General features: G+C 35.7%; 1 protein-coding gene across 2 annotated transcripts in view; it reads left to right on the top strand.

The window, feature by feature from the left end:
• LOC121378396 (dual specificity mitogen-activated protein kinase kinase 6-like) overlaps nucleotides 1-16,116 on the top strand; it is a 45,647-nt gene that overhangs the window by 3,806 nt on the left and 25,725 nt on the right. Inside the window, exon 1 of one of the 2 annotated variants that reach the window (XM_041506545.1) lies at nucleotides 4,534-4,803. The exons of the other annotated variant lie outside the window; for it this stretch is intronic. Coding sequence (XP_041362479.1) covers nucleotides 4,731-4,803 — 73 coding nt within the window. The 5' untranslated portion in view covers nucleotides 4,534-4,730. Of the gene's footprint in view, nucleotides 1-4,533; nucleotides 4,804-16,116 lie in introns of those variants that run through there. 2 annotated transcript variants of the gene reach the window in all.

Genomic DNA, 16,116 nt, shown 5'->3' with positions numbered 1-16,116 from the left:
GAACTTGAAATATTAATGTTAATATCAACTATTAGACCGAACATCAGATATTCTAGTAAAGAACGTTCAGGTCTGTTTATCAACACACAGAAAGACACATAGTTTGCACGTGCATCACACAGTTGCCCCATACACATGCGTGGGGTGTCATTCTTGATTTTGACAATTTCCAGGAAGGTCAATTTTATTGTTTGAATTTGCGATTTACTAATAAAAAAACGTCATCTTTCAAATTTCACTTCTGACCCCAGTCGTCCTTCAAGATCTTTGGTGGTCATAAAACCTACTGTAATACTGAACTACCAGTTGTAATGTTTGTCCGATTAATTCACTATTACCATATAACCATTTCCAACAGCTAATATACCATACAGATTTGGCAGTTGTAGATTCTTATTAGAGTTCCCCCTTTTTTTTTTTTTAAGAGTATACATACATATGAAGTTATTGGGGAAATAAAATCTAGTCTCGGTTTCAGAACCACTTTGTTCGTACAGACACTGATATTCTAAACAAGAAAATGCATTCCATATGTAAATTTATTCATTAAAAATGCTCTGTCAGTCAAAACCGTTACCAAGCCCTTCAACCTACATTGGTTGGTATAATGCATGGACATTTGTACTGAATATTAACTTATTTTGTTATTATTCAACAAATTAATGAATTAACAGCATGGTTAGATTATGCTTGTTAAAATATTATTAAATGTCTCGTTATTTCTTAACACTTCAGTTTATTTCTGCTGGGTTTTTTGTTGTTGTTTTTTTCTGCTGTTGTCTATATGAGCTCTAGGCCTACACTACAACCTTACAACTTTTCCAAACTATTTGATTGAAGTGTTTAAAAATACTAAGGCGTTCCTTCAAACAAGTTTCACATGTACATAAAGGTATTGATGTTGTGTATTTGACACGCTAATAATTTTCTTAAATGTTATCGACTAACAGACTTTTTAACGATTGTAATTACATATCAAATATATTTTTCTGTATAAAATATTAGTGGCTGTATATTAAACGTGTTTGTGATCGTTCTAATATTTGTACTAGGTTAAATTTACCGATATTTCCTAAAAAAATTGAAGACTGTAAGTTTAATTGTAGAAATATTTTATTAGTTGGAAACATCTTACAATGCAGCAAACTCAGGAATGTCCCTTTAATTAACTAATGAACCAAAGCTACAAACTCAGGACAGTCTCTTTAACAGTTAATATGAAGTATTTAAATGTTAAACATTGTTTCAAAGTATTCCATTGTTAAACAGTTAACAATACCATATTTTAAATGTTAAACATTGTTTCAAAATACTCCATTGTTAAACAGTTAACAATACAGTATTCAAATGTTAAACATTGTTAACTTAAGTATTCAAATGTTTTACTTTAACTGTGTGAAGTATTTAACATAATTAAAGCTGAAACTGTTCACTGATAAAACTCATGACTTGCATATATATGCTGAACATTATCATAAAGAACATGTATTCATAGATTGATCATTGTTTACAAGCAATGTTAATGTTCATGAATAATTTGATTGATTCCCAATAAGGTAATTTGGTTTTAAGTAAAATACAATACTGATCCACCAACTATGTTAACACTTTGTAGGTTATTATGAGATATGTATTTTGAAAGCCCATTTATTCATGCATACTCTACTTATTGTGAGATGGGTATTTTGAAAACCCATTTATTCATGCATACTCTACTTATTGTGAGATGGGTATTTTGAAAGCCCATTTATTCATGCATACTCTACTTATTGTGAGATGGGTATTTTGAAAACCCATTTATTCATGCATACTGTAACTTATTGTGAGATGGGTATTTTGAAAACCCATTTATTCATGCATACTGTACTTATTGTGAGATGGGTATTTTGTAAGCCCATTTATTCATGCATACTGTACTTATTGTGAGATGGGTATTTTGAAAACCCACTTGTTAATGCATTGTGTTTTTTGTGAGATGGGTATTTTGTAAGCCCATTTATTCATGCATACTCTACTTATTATGAGATGGGTATTTTGAAAGCCCATTTATTCATGCATACTCTACTTATTGTGAGATGGGTATTTTGTAAGCCCATTTATTCATGCATACCCTACTTATTGTGAGATGGGTATTTTGAAAGCTCATTTATTCATGCATACTCTACTTATTGTGAGATGGGTATTTTGAAAGCCCATTTATTCATGCATACTGTACTTACTGTGAGATGGGTATTTTGAAAGACCACTTGTTACTGCACTCTGTACTTATTGTGTGATGGGCATTTGAAAGCATGTTATACTTATTATGAGATGGATATTTTGAAAGACCTCTTGTTTATGTATGCAGTAATTATTGTGAGATGGGTATTTTGAAATCACACTTGTTCATGTACTCTTTACTTATTGTGAGCTGGGTATTTTGAAATCCCATTTGTTGAAGCACTCTGTACTTATTGTGAGATGGGTATTTTGAAATCCCACTTGATGCACTGTACTTATTGTGAGATAGGTATTTTGAAATCCCACTTGTTGAAGCACTCTGTACTTATTGTGAGATAGGTATTTTGAAAACCCACTTGATGTACTGTACTTATTGTGAGATGGGTATTTTGAAATCCCACTTGTTGAAGCACTCTGTACTTATTGTGAGATGGGTATTTTGAAATCAAATCCCACTTGATGCACTGTACTTATTGTGAGATGGGTATTTTGAAATCAAATCCCACTTGATGCACTGTACTTATTGTGAGATGGGTATTTTGAAATCCCACTTGTTGAAGCACTCTGTACTTATTGTGAGATGGGTATTTTGAAATCCCACTTGTTGAAGCACTCTGTACTTATTGTGAGATGGGTATTTTGAAATCCCACTTGTTGAAGCACTCTGTACTTATTGTGAGATAGGTATTTTGAAATCCCACTTGATGCACTACTTATTGTGAGATAGGTATTTTGAAATCCCACTTGTTGAAGCACTAGCTCTGTACTTATTGTGAGATGGGTATTTTGAAATCCCACTTGATGCACTGTACTTATTGTGAGATGGGTATTTTGAAATCCCACTTGATGCACTGTACTTATTGTGAGATGGGTATTTTGAAATCCCACTTGATGCACTACTTATTGTGAGATGGGTATTTTGAAATCCCACTTGTTGAAGCACTCTGTACTTATTGTGAGATGGGTATTTTGAAATCCCACTTGATGCACTGTACTTATTGTGAGATAGGTATTTTGAAATCCCACTTGTTGAAGCACTCTGTACTTATTGTGAGATGGGTATTTTGAAATCCCACTTGTTGAAGCACTAGCTCTGTACTTATTGTGAGATGGGTATTTTGAAATCCCACTTGATGCACTGTACTTATTGTGAGATAGGTATTTTGAAATCCCACTTGATGCACTGTACTTATTGTGAGATGGGTATTTTGAAATCCCACTTGTTGAAGCACTCTGTACTTATTGTGAGATGGGTATTTTGAAATCCCACTTGTTGAAGCACTCTGTACTTATTGTGAGATGGGTATTTTGAAATCCCACTTGTTGAAGCACTCTGTACTTATTGTGAGATAGGTATTTTGAAATCCCACTTGATGCACTGTACTTATTGTGAGATAGGTATTTTGAAATCCCACTTGTTGAAGCACTAGCTCTGTACTTATTGTGAGATGGGTATTTTGAAATCCCACTTGATGCACTGTACTTATTATGAGATGGGTATTTTGAAATCCCACTTGATGCACTGTACTTATTGTGAGATGGGTATTTTGAAATCCCACTTGTTGAAGCACTCTGTACTTATTGTGAGATGGGTATTTTGAAATCCCACTTGTTGAAGCTCTCTGTACTTACTCTGTAATCTGGATATTTTGAGAGAGAAAAACATGCAGGATCTCTTCTTTTTATTTTTTTAATATAATACTTGTTTTGGTTAATGTTTTTATCATTTTTAACAAATATTTAATGTAATTTGTACCATTTTGATTTACATATTAAATTTAAAGAAACACTATAAGTATTTTCAACAACCGTTTTAACAAATAGGTCCGTATGTGACAGATGGAATGTGTGCGAGTGATTGGCATTATGTTGGCAGGTGAGACCACATGTGTTTGAACGGTTGTGAAGGACAACAGGTACACATTAACTGCGCTAATCTCAGCTCATATCTACCGCTATTCAGCCAGTATTGTAATACTAGCACTAACCAGTCACACACATTTAACACCAGAGAAACCCCCTCCTACACCCAGTGTGTTACATGTAGACATGACAACATTTTTCTCGGTGCTGACACTGGGATATATAAAGCCATGCATCTTTCTTATATATCAGCCTTTAATAGAGTGTGGAGTAACAGTTGGGTGAGTCACCAGGGATTCCCCCATTCCTGTAGTCATTCTTCTCAGCCACTAGAAAGAATGAGCTGGAACAGCTTCAGCCAATGAAGTCCTTGCTTTTCCTCAAGTCTGCTTAGTCATCGTGGGGCATGAATGAGCAGCTGGCAGACGGCAACCGGAACTGACCAATCAGACGCTCCGGCTGTCAGGAGGATACAGCCTTGTCATGTGTTGTGGAGATTTTTGTAGTAAACAAGTCCCACTTCTTGGAAAGTGCATTTTGTGAACTGTTTGTGCAGGACCTGCACTGTGTCTATTGTTGTTCACCCTTTGTCCGGTTACATGACTGTTCATTTCTCTCTGATAAAGCTCTTGTTTTTAAGACAATAAATGCAACGGATTAACTGCGGTGCACCTGTGGATTTTAGTATTGACCCCAAGTCAGGACACATGAAGAATCGAGGTGAGTGCTGCATGTGGACGTGGACGGCTTGTTTTTAAAGGGTGTGGTGCAGTGCACCCCGTTATACAATGGACACCATTGTGGTAGCTTGTTTACATGATGTGTGTGCTCCCAGGCTAGTATAGGACAGCACAGAGCTGAATGATCTAGTGGTTAAACCAACAGACAAGGCCGGTAGATACTTGGTTTCACATATATCTGTTGTTAAACACAAGTTAATTTAAAGGTCTGTTTAATGACACCACAGGAGCACATTGATTTATTAATCAGTGGCTATTGGATGTGAATCATTTCCACATTGTAACATGTAGTGAAAAGAAACTCACCACATTTTCCATTAGCAGTAAGGGACCTTTTATATGTGCTTTCCCCCTTCACGTGGTGAGGGGGCTTTGTATGTTTCTGTGACCCAGAGAGCTATGCCAGCAGGAGCTTTGGCTTCTGTTAGGGACACCCATGCTGGACTGGTCAATGGGTAGAGGCTAGACTGATATGGACTAAGGGTGAGGTAACCCTAACAGAAACCTCGAGTGCTGATGTCAGAGGTATTGGGCCGCATGGCGCACTCTAATAGACTACAATACCATGCATCAACAGCTATTATGACTACCATGGCTTTTGATATACCAGTGATTAAGCATTGGGTGAGATAGGGGAAAACCCAGTCAAAGAATATGGACACCAAGGGGGTTCAATCTCTTAGGCGAGCACTCCACTAAATGACCTAGTTCCTCTTTCTCAAACTAAATTTGTCAAGTTCATTTGGCCGGCAAATATATCGGACATGGGGTGGGATATAACCCAATGGTAAAACACTCACCTGATGCATGGTCAAGTCCATGATTGAGTCCCATCAGTGGGCAAGTACAGATAAATTGAGTCTTTGTTAAACGGGTGTTAAGGATGGATATGCCCAAATGATAAGTGAATAGGGACATGTATAAAAAGAGAAAACGTAGATCATCAGTTTTGTACATTGTTTTATTCATACATGTACAATTGTACGTTCAATCCATAGAATTAAGCTTTGTTCTCGTATTTACAGACCCATATATCTTGAGATATATGGGATTGCATGTATATCTTAAGATACATGTGATAGAACATTGTTGTGGTGTCTGTTGGTAAGCCAAAATGTTGCACAGAAGGGACTAAGTCAAAGTCGTGTACAGATTCTATATTGTTAGGGGACTAAGTCAAAGTCGTGTACAGATTCTAAATTGTTAGGGGACTAAGTCAGTCATGCACAGATTCTATATTCTTAGGGGACTAAGTCAAAGTCGTGTACAGATTCTAAATTGTTAGGGGACTAAGTCAGTCATGCACAGATTCTATATTCTTAGGGGACTAAGTCAAAGTCATGCACAGATTCTATATTGTTAGTCCCCTAAGTCGAAGTCATGCACAGTTCTATATTTTAGGGGACGAAGTCGAAGTCATGCACAGATTCTGTATTCTTAGGGGACTAAGTAGAAGTCATGCACAGATTCTATATTCTTAGGGGACTAAGTCAAAGTCATGCACAGATTCTATATTGTTAGTCCCCTAAGTCGAAGTCATGCACAGTTCTATATTTTAGGGGACGAAGTCGAAGTCATGCACAGATTCTATATTGTTAGGAGACCAAGTCGAAGACATGTACAGATTCTGTATTGTTAGGGGACTAAGTAGAAGTCATGCACAGATTCTATATTGTATGGAGACTAAGTCAAAGTCATGCACAGATTCTATATTGTTAGGAGACTTAAGTCAAAGTCATGCACAGATTCTGTATTCTTAGGGGACTAAGTCAAAGTCATGTACAGATTATATATTCTTAAGGGACTAAGTCGAAGTCATGTACAGATTCTATATTGTTAGGGGACTAAGTCGAAGTCATGCACAGATTCTGTATTGTTAGGAGACTAAGTCAAAGTCATGCACAGATTCTGTATTGTTAGGAGACTAAGTCAAAGACATGCACAGATTCTATATTGTTAGGGGACTAAGTCAAAGTCATGTACAGATTCTATATTCTTAAGGGACTAAGTCGAAGTCATGTACAGATTCTATATTGTTAGGGGACTAAGTCGAAGTCATGTACAGATTCTATATTGTATGGGGACTAAGTCGAAGTCATGTACAGATTCTATATTGTTAGGAGACTAAGTCAAAGTCATGCACAGATTCTGTATTGTTAGGAGACTAAGTCAAAGTCATACACAGATTCTATATTGTTAGTCCCCTAAGTCGAAGTCATGGACAGTTCTATATTTTAGGGGACGAAGTCGAAGTCATGCACAGATTCTATATTGTTAGGAGACTAAGTCGAAGACATGTACAGATTCTGTATTGTTAGGGGACTAAGTAGAAGTCATGCACAGATTCTATATTGTATGGAGACTAAGTCAAAGTCATGCACAGATTCTATATTCTTAGGGGACTAAGTCAAAGTCATGTACAGATTATATATTCTTAAGGGACTAAGTCGAAGTCATGTACAGATTCTATATTGTTAGGGGACTAAGTCGAAGTCATGCACAGATTCTGTATTGTTAGGAGACTAAGTCAAAGTCATGCACAGATTCTGTATTGTTAGGAGACTAAGTCAAAGACATGCACAGATTCTATATTGTTAGGGGACTAAGTCAAAGTCATGTACAGATTCTATATTCTTAAGGGACTAAGTCGAAGTCATGTACAGATTCTATATTGTTAGGGGACTAAGTCGAAGTCATGTACAGATTCTATATTGTATGGGGACTAAGTCGAAGTCATGTACAGATTCTATATTGTTAGGAGACTAAGTCAAAGTCATACACAGATTCTGTATTGTTAGGAGACTAAGTCAAAGTCATGCACAGATTCTATATTGTTAGGGGACTAAGTCAAAGTCATGTACAGATTCTATATTCTTAAGGGACTAAGTCAAAGTCATGTACAGATTCTATATTGTTAGGGGACTAAGTCAAAGTCATGTACAGATTCTATATTGTTAGGAGACTAAGTCAAAGTCATGTACAGATTCTATATTGTTAGGAGACTAAGTCAAAGTCATGTACAGATTATATATTCTTAAGGGACTAAGTCGAAGTCATGTACAGATTCTATATTGTTAGGGGACTAAGTCGAAGTCATGCACAGATTCTGTATTGTTAGGAGACTAAGTCAAAGTCATGCACAGATTCTGTATTGTTAGGAGACTAAGTCAAAGTCATGCACAGATTCTATATTGTTAGGGGACTAAGTCAAAGTCATGTACAGATTCTATATTCTTAAGGGACTAAGTCGAAGTCATGTACAGATTCTATATTGTTAGGGGACTAAGTCGAAGTCATGTACAGATTCTATATTGTATGGGGACTAAGTCGAAGTCATGTACAGATTCTATATTGTTAGGAGACTAAGTCAAAGTCATGCACAGATTCTGTATTGTTAGGAGACTAAGTCAAAGTCATGCACAGATTCTATATTGTTAGGGGACTAAGTCAAAGTCATGTACAGATTCTATATTCTTAAGGGACTAAGTCGAAGTCATGTACAGATTCTATATTGTTAGGGGACTAAGTCGAAGTCATGTACAGATTCTATATTGTATGGGGACTAAGTCGAAGTCATGTACAGATTCTATATTCTTAAGGGACTAAGTCAAAGTCATGTACAGATTCTATATTGTTAGGGGACTAAGTCGAAGTCATGTACAGATTCTATATTGTTTGGGGACTAAGTCAAAGTCATGCACAGATTCTATATTGTTAGGGGACTAAGTCAAAGTCATGTACAGATTCTATATTGTTAGGAGACTAAGTCAAAGTCATGCACAGATTCTATATTGTATGGGGACTAAGTCAAAGTCATGTACAGATTCTATATTGTTAGGAGACTAAGTCAAAGTCATGCACAGATTCTATATTGTTAGGGGACTAAGTCAAAGTCATGTACAGATTCTATATTGTTAGGAGACTAAGTCAAAGTCATGCACAGATTCTATATTGTTAGGAGACTAAGTCAAAGTCATGCACAGATTCTATATTGTTAGGGGACTAAGTCAAAGTCATGTACAGATTCTGTATTGTTAGGAGACTAAGTCAAAGTCATGCACAGATTCTATATTGTTAGGGGACTAAGTCAAAGTCATGTACAGATTCTGTATTGTTAGGAGACTAAGTCAAAGTCATGTACAGATTCTATATTGTTAGGAGACTAAGTCAAAGTCATGCACAGATTCTATATTGTTAGGGGACTAAGTCAAAGTCATGCACAGATTCTATATTGTTAGGAGACTAAGTCAAAGTCATGCACAGATTCTATATTGTTAGGGGACTAAGTCAAAGTCATGTACAGATTCTATATTGTTAGGAGACTAAGTCAAAGTCATGCACAGATTCTATATTGTTAGGGGACTAAGTCAAAGTCATGCACAGATTCTGTATTCTTAGGGGACTAAGTCAAAGTCATGCACAGATTCTGTATTCTTAGGGGACTAAGTCAAAGTCATGTACAGATTCTGTATTCTTAAGGGACTAAGTCGAAGTCATATACAGATTCTATATTGTTAGGGGACTAAGTCGAAGTCATGTACAGATTCTATATTGTATGGGAACTAAGTCAAAGTCATGCACAGATTCTATATTGTATTTTAAGGCACAGTTTCTCTTCAAAGGTTAAACATGTTTACCAATTCATCTAAAAATCAACCACATGCAGGGAATATTTTGTTTTTAAAATTTCAATTAGCTACATTTCAAATCAACTGGAAATTGTGAAGTGATCTCTGAACCTTGCATAGTGAATTGTAGTGCCGTATGTAAGAAAATGTTTCCTGTACTTGGGTTTTTTAGTTTCAGCAAGTATGAATCAAACTAACATTGTGCAAACTTTCTTATGACTCAGATACTCACATGCTCAATGACAATGTTTATCAGTTCATAGTTTCACCAGCTGAAAATATCTTGATGGTAAATTTTCAGTTAAATCATGAATTATGGTTAAAATGTCAGCAAGAAATTGGAGCTATAACTGTATGGTCAAAGCATTGCACAGCTTCTCCAAATTGTAACTGTATAAGTTATAGTATTGCACAGATTCTATCATTATTATAAGTGTACCATGTCAAAGTATTGCACAGATTCTGTCAGTATTATAAGTGTACCAAGTCAGAGTATTGCACAGAAAGAATTTATTTAACAACGCACTCAACAAATTGTATTTACGGTTATATGCACAGATTTTGTCAATATTATAAGTACCAAGTATTGCATAGATTTGGTCAGTATTATAAGTGTACCCAGTCAAAGTATTGCACAGATTCTGTTAGTATTATAAGTGCACCAAGTCAAAGTATTGCACAGATTCTGTCAGTATTATAAGTGTACCAAGTCATCAAAGTATAGCAGTTAATTATATATGTCCAGTAAGTGTACTAACTGGCATGTTAATGTTCAGCTACTTCTGTATGTCCAGTGAGTACTAACTGGTGTGCTAATGTTCAGCTAATTACAATAAGTGTACTAAGTGGTCACTGTGGTGTGCTAATGTTCAGTGACTAGCACAGGGCTGCCAGCAGGTGATAAGGATTCCTGGTGTGCATGTCACCTGGTATCTGGGTCAGCCTGCCTGGTGCCAGGCTGGGATGTGACACAGTTTCACTGATAGCCAGCATAGAGCTTCACTTGAATGAGGTCAGCCTTCTGTAGTCTGCCAAGTGTGCACTTGAATCGGGTCAAAAATAGACTGGTGTCTCACAGTGGGTTAATCAGGACAGTATTGACCAGTCTGTCAAGTGTATGTGATTCATTTTGAAGCAGAATAAGATTAATTTGTAATAATATATTTAATGATTGTAGTAATAGAACTAACACTGCAAGTTGCTGTTGGACATACTCAGAGTTCACAGTTCAGCCATTACCCCCTTTGGTGTATTGAATTTGTGTGGTATTCTTGAATGAAACCTGGCCTTAATCCTGACCTAACCCTAATATTCATGATATAAATATTAAAATATAATAATGTTTTCAGTAAACATTTTGTATGGGGGAATGGCAGGAACTCTTGCCCCAAACGGAGCGGTTATAGAATCTGTCCGCCACTAATCCTTCTGTAAAAAGAGGGATTTTTTGGTGGGGATTCTTAAAAAAAAGTGGGGCATGGTTTTTTGCGGAGGAAAAAGAAAGAAAATAAAATAATTTATTTAGAAAGAAAAAAAAAAAAAAAAAAATATATATATATATATATACATGTATATATATATGTATATATATGGACATTAAGACTTATTGGGGGGCGGGGGCAGCCCCCCTTGCTAACCCTAATCACTCTTTAGCCGTGTAGGCTATCAACACTCCTCTGTAACAATCGACCGACAAAGTTCCTAAATTAAAATAAAGTAAAACAGAAAATCACTCGACCCCATGTTCCTAAAACAAACTAAACCCTAACCGTTCCTGAAATAAAACACAAAATAACGCAAAGTTCCTAAAATAAAATAAAATAAAATGGAAATTAGCTCGAGTTATTGGCTTTATTTTAGTAATCGTCAGAGTAGTTAAAATTACCGAAAATTACATATTCGTTATTTAGTGTATAGTAGGCCTAAATGGTTGTATTTAGGTGGTGGACATATTCTATAACCGTACCTCCCAAACTATCAGTGGCCTATAGAGTGAGAGGGTTCTTTCAAATTTCATAACACACACACACACACACACACACACACACACACACACACACACACACCCCACCTACACCCCTGTTATATGTAGTTTTAAAATGACCGTAAACATTCCTGAGTTCGTTTCCATTGTGTGATGTGTTCCATTATCGGGAGCTGGGATGGGTTAACTGATGACCGCATGCTGGTTGTTACTTTCCGATACAGTGATCCACAGTGATCCTTGGACAGTGATCGGTTGAGCTGAGTGCTACACCCACGCGTGGCCTTGTCACACAGGTTACAACCTGTTCAACAAAATAGCTTCGGCTGTACATATACCTTTAATTCAAATCTTTTGTTACAGCTCATTTGTTGGGTTTATGCTTTTTCAGTGTGAAGAAACAAAAACATAATATAATAATAAGAAAATTACTTTTATTTCAAACATACAATGTTATTTGAATTATACACAATTTTCTCTCTAATTATAAATGTGGTGAGGTGGAGAAACGTATTCAGTGTATTGTTAAAAAAAAGAAGTTTGTTTTGAATAACGACACAGCTAGAGCACATTGATTTATTAATCATCGGCTATTGGATGTCAAACACTTGGTGATTTTGACATATAGTGTTAGAGAGGAAACCCGCAACATTTTTCCATAAGTAGCAGGAGATCTTTTATATACACTATCCCACAGACAGGATAGCACATACCACAGGTTTTGATATACCAGTTGTGGTGCACTGGCTGGGACGAGAAATAGCCCAATGGGTCCACTGTTGGGGATTGATCCTAGACCGACAATGCATCAAGCGAGCGCTTTACCACTGGACTACGTCCCACCCTCCAGTGTATTATTAATATACATTTTAAAAGTAATACATTTGAAACTATTCAGGTGTTATATATAAATAAAAAATGTTTGTTTTGATTAACACCTCACTAGAGAATTGATTTATTAATCATTGGCTACTGAATGTTAAACATTTGATAATTTTGTCACATGGTCTGGGAAACCTATTAGCGGCAAGATGTCTTTAATATGCACTTTCTCCATTGACACGACAGCACATATCGGTGATTTTTAAATCTTGAGAATGGTTCCACTGAAGGCATTTGATCCTACATCTAAACAGCTCAGGCTAGTACTCTACCACCAGCGTGGATGAATCCCACCCACCCACACTCACATTCAGGTGTTATAATGCCAGTGCAAACATAAATAGTGATACCGGGTACACTGTTCAATAGTTTGACATGTCAACTTGATATAATTCTTATGAGGAAAGGAATATTTTAACAAAGAAAGAAAGAAAGAAATGTTTTATTTAACGACGTACTCAACACATTTTATTTACGGTTATATGGTGTCAGACATATGGTTAAGGACCACACAGAGTTTGAGAGGAAACCCGCTGTTGCCACTACGTGGGCTACTTTTTCTGATTAGCATCAAGGGATCTTTTATTTGCGCTTCCCACAGGCAGGATAGCACAAACCATGGGCTTTGTTGAACCAGTTATGGATCACTGGTCAGTGCAAGTGGTTTACACCTACCCATTGAGCTTTGCAGAGCACTCACTCAGGGTTTGGAGTCGGTATCTGGATTAAAAATCCCATGCCTCGACTGGGATCCGAACCCAGTACCTACCAGCCTGTAGACCGATGGCCTAACCACGACGCCACTGAGACCGGTATATTTTAACAACACCTGAGCACATTTTAAACTACGGCTGTTTGGTGTCTAACATGGTTATTTTTACATTGGGTTGATAGAAAGAAAATGAAACCCACTGCCGCCACATAGGCTACAACAATAAAGCAGCAAATGATCTTTCATATCCACTTTACCATAGACAGATGAAACCCACTGCCGCCACATAGGCTACAACAATAAAGCAGCAAATTATCTTTTATATGCACTTTACCATAGACCGATGAAATTCACTGCCGCCTCGTAGGCTACAACAATAAAGCAGCAAATGATCTTTTATATGCACTTTACCATAGACAGGGCAGTCTGGGCTTGCTCTGGCACTCACCAAATTTGCCAATTGCAAATTTTAAAAGCAAATGGCAAATTTTATTTTAATTTGGCAAAATAATTTTACATAATTGATATGTTGTTGGAAAATAATTGATATGTTGTTGGAAAATAACTGTGTTTCTGCAGTTTAATAGAAAGTTTGACGAAATATTTTTCTGACCCAGAGCTAAACCTGGCAGTACACACCACAGCCATTGGTGTGCCAGTCGTGGAGCATTGGTTGTCACCAGTAAGTTTCAAGTCCATTAAGGCACTGTTTGGGGGGGGGGGGGGGGGGGGGGACGAATCTGAGTCATCCACTGAGGGTGTTTGATCCTGCGAGCCACCACACCTCAGGCGAACATTTTATCACTGAGTTACATCCCACCCTTGTGATGTTCAGCAAGAATAAGGAAATGTTTGATTTAATGACACACTCAACACATTAGCAAGAATAAGGAAATGTTTGATTTAATGACACACTCAACACATTAGCAAGAATAAGGAAATGTTTGATTTAATGACACACTCAACACATTAGCAAGAATAAGGAAATGTTTGATTTAATGACACACTCAACACATTAGCAAGAATAAGGAAATGTTTGATTTAATGACACACTCAACACATTAGCAAGAATAAGGAAATGTTTGATTTAATGACACACTCAACACATTAGCAAGAATAAGGAAATGTTTGATTTAATGACACACTCAACACATTAGCAAGAATAAGGAAATGTTTGATTTAATGACACACTCAACACATTAGCAAGAATAAAGTTTGTTTGATTTAATGACACACTCAACACATTAGCAAGAATAAAGTTTGTTTGATTTAATGACACACTCAACACATTAGCAAGAATAAAAAGTTTGTTTGATTTAATGACACACTCAACACATTAGCAAGAATAAAGTTTGTTTGATTTAATGACACACTCAACACATTAGCAAGAATAAAGTTTGTTTGATTTAATGACACACTCAACACATTAGCAAGAATAAAGTTTGTTTGATTTAATGACACACTCAACACATTAGCAAGAATAAAGTTTGTTTGATTTAATGACACACTCAACACATTAGCAAGAATAAAGTTTGTTTGATTTAATGACACACTCAACACATTAGCAAGAATAAAGTTTGTTTGATTTAATGACACACTCAACACATTAGCAAGAATAAAGTTTGTTTGATTTAATGACACACTCAACACATTAGCAAGAATAAAGTTTGTTTGATTTAATGACACACTCAACACATTAGCAAGAATAAAGTTTGTTTGATTTAATGACACACTCAACACATTAGCAAGAATAAAGTTTGTTTGATTTAATGACACACTCAACACATTAGCAAGAATAAAGTTTGTTTGATTTAATGACACACTCAACACATTAGCAAGAATAAAGTTTGTTTGATTTAATGACACACTCAACACATTAGCAAGAATAAAGTTTGTTTGATTTAATGACACACTCAACACATTAGCAAGAATAAAGTTTGTTTGATTTAATGACACACTCAACACATTAGCAAGAATAAAGTTTGTTTGATTTAATGACACACTCAACACATTAGCTAGAATAAAGTTTGTTTGATTTAATGACACACTCAACACATTAGCAAGAATAAAGTTTGTTTGATTTAATGACACACTCAACACATTAGCAAGAATAAAGTTTGTTTGATTTAATGACACACTCAACACATTAGCAAGAATAAAGTTTGTTTGATTTAATGACACACTCAACACATTAGCAAGAATAAAGTTTGTTTGATTTAATGACACACTCAACACATTAGCAAGAATAAAGTTTGTTTGATTTAATGACACACTCAACACATTAGCAAGAATAAAGTTTGTTTGATTTAATGACACACTCAACACATTAGCAAGAATAAAGTTTGTTTGATTTAATGACACACTCAACACATTAGCAAGAATAAAGTTTGTTTGATTTAATGACACACTCAACACATTAGCAAGAATCAACACATTAGCAAGAATAAAGTTTGTTTGATTTAATGACACACTCAACACATTAGCAAGAATAAAGTTTGTTTGATTTAATGACACACTCAACACATTAGCAAGAATAAAGTTTGTTTGATTTAATGACACACTCAACACATTAGCAAGAATAAAGTTTGTTTGATTTAATGACACACTCAACACATTAGCAAGAATAAAGTTTGTTTGATTTAATGACACACTCAACACATTAGCAAGAATAAAGTTTGTTTGATTTAATGACACACTCAACACATTAGCAAGAATAAAGTTTGTTTGATTTAATGACACACTCAACACATTAGCAAGAATAAAGTTTGTTTGATTTAATGACACACTCAACACATTAGCAAGAATAAAGTTTGTTTGATTTAATGACACACTCAACACATTAGCAAGAATAAAGTTTGTTTGATTTAATGACACACTCAACACATTAGCAAGAATAAAGTTTGTTTGATTTAATGACACACTCAACACATTAGCAAGAATAAAGTTTGTTTGATTTAATGACACACTCAACACATTAGCAAGAATAAAGTTTGTTTGATTTAATGACACACTCAACACATTAGCAAGAATAAAGTTTGTTTGATTTAATGACACACTCAACACATTAGCAAGAATAAAGTTTGTTTG

Source organism: Gigantopelta aegis, chromosome 8 (genome assembly GCF_016097555.1).
Source record: "Gigantopelta aegis isolate Gae_Host chromosome 8, Gae_host_genome, whole genome shotgun sequence".
Lineage (NCBI taxonomy): Eukaryota > Metazoa > Mollusca > Gastropoda > Neomphalida > Peltospiridae > Gigantopelta > Gigantopelta aegis.
The sequence above is the reverse complement of the archived record's forward strand: the minus strand, read 5'-3'. Positions and strand labels throughout refer to the sequence as shown.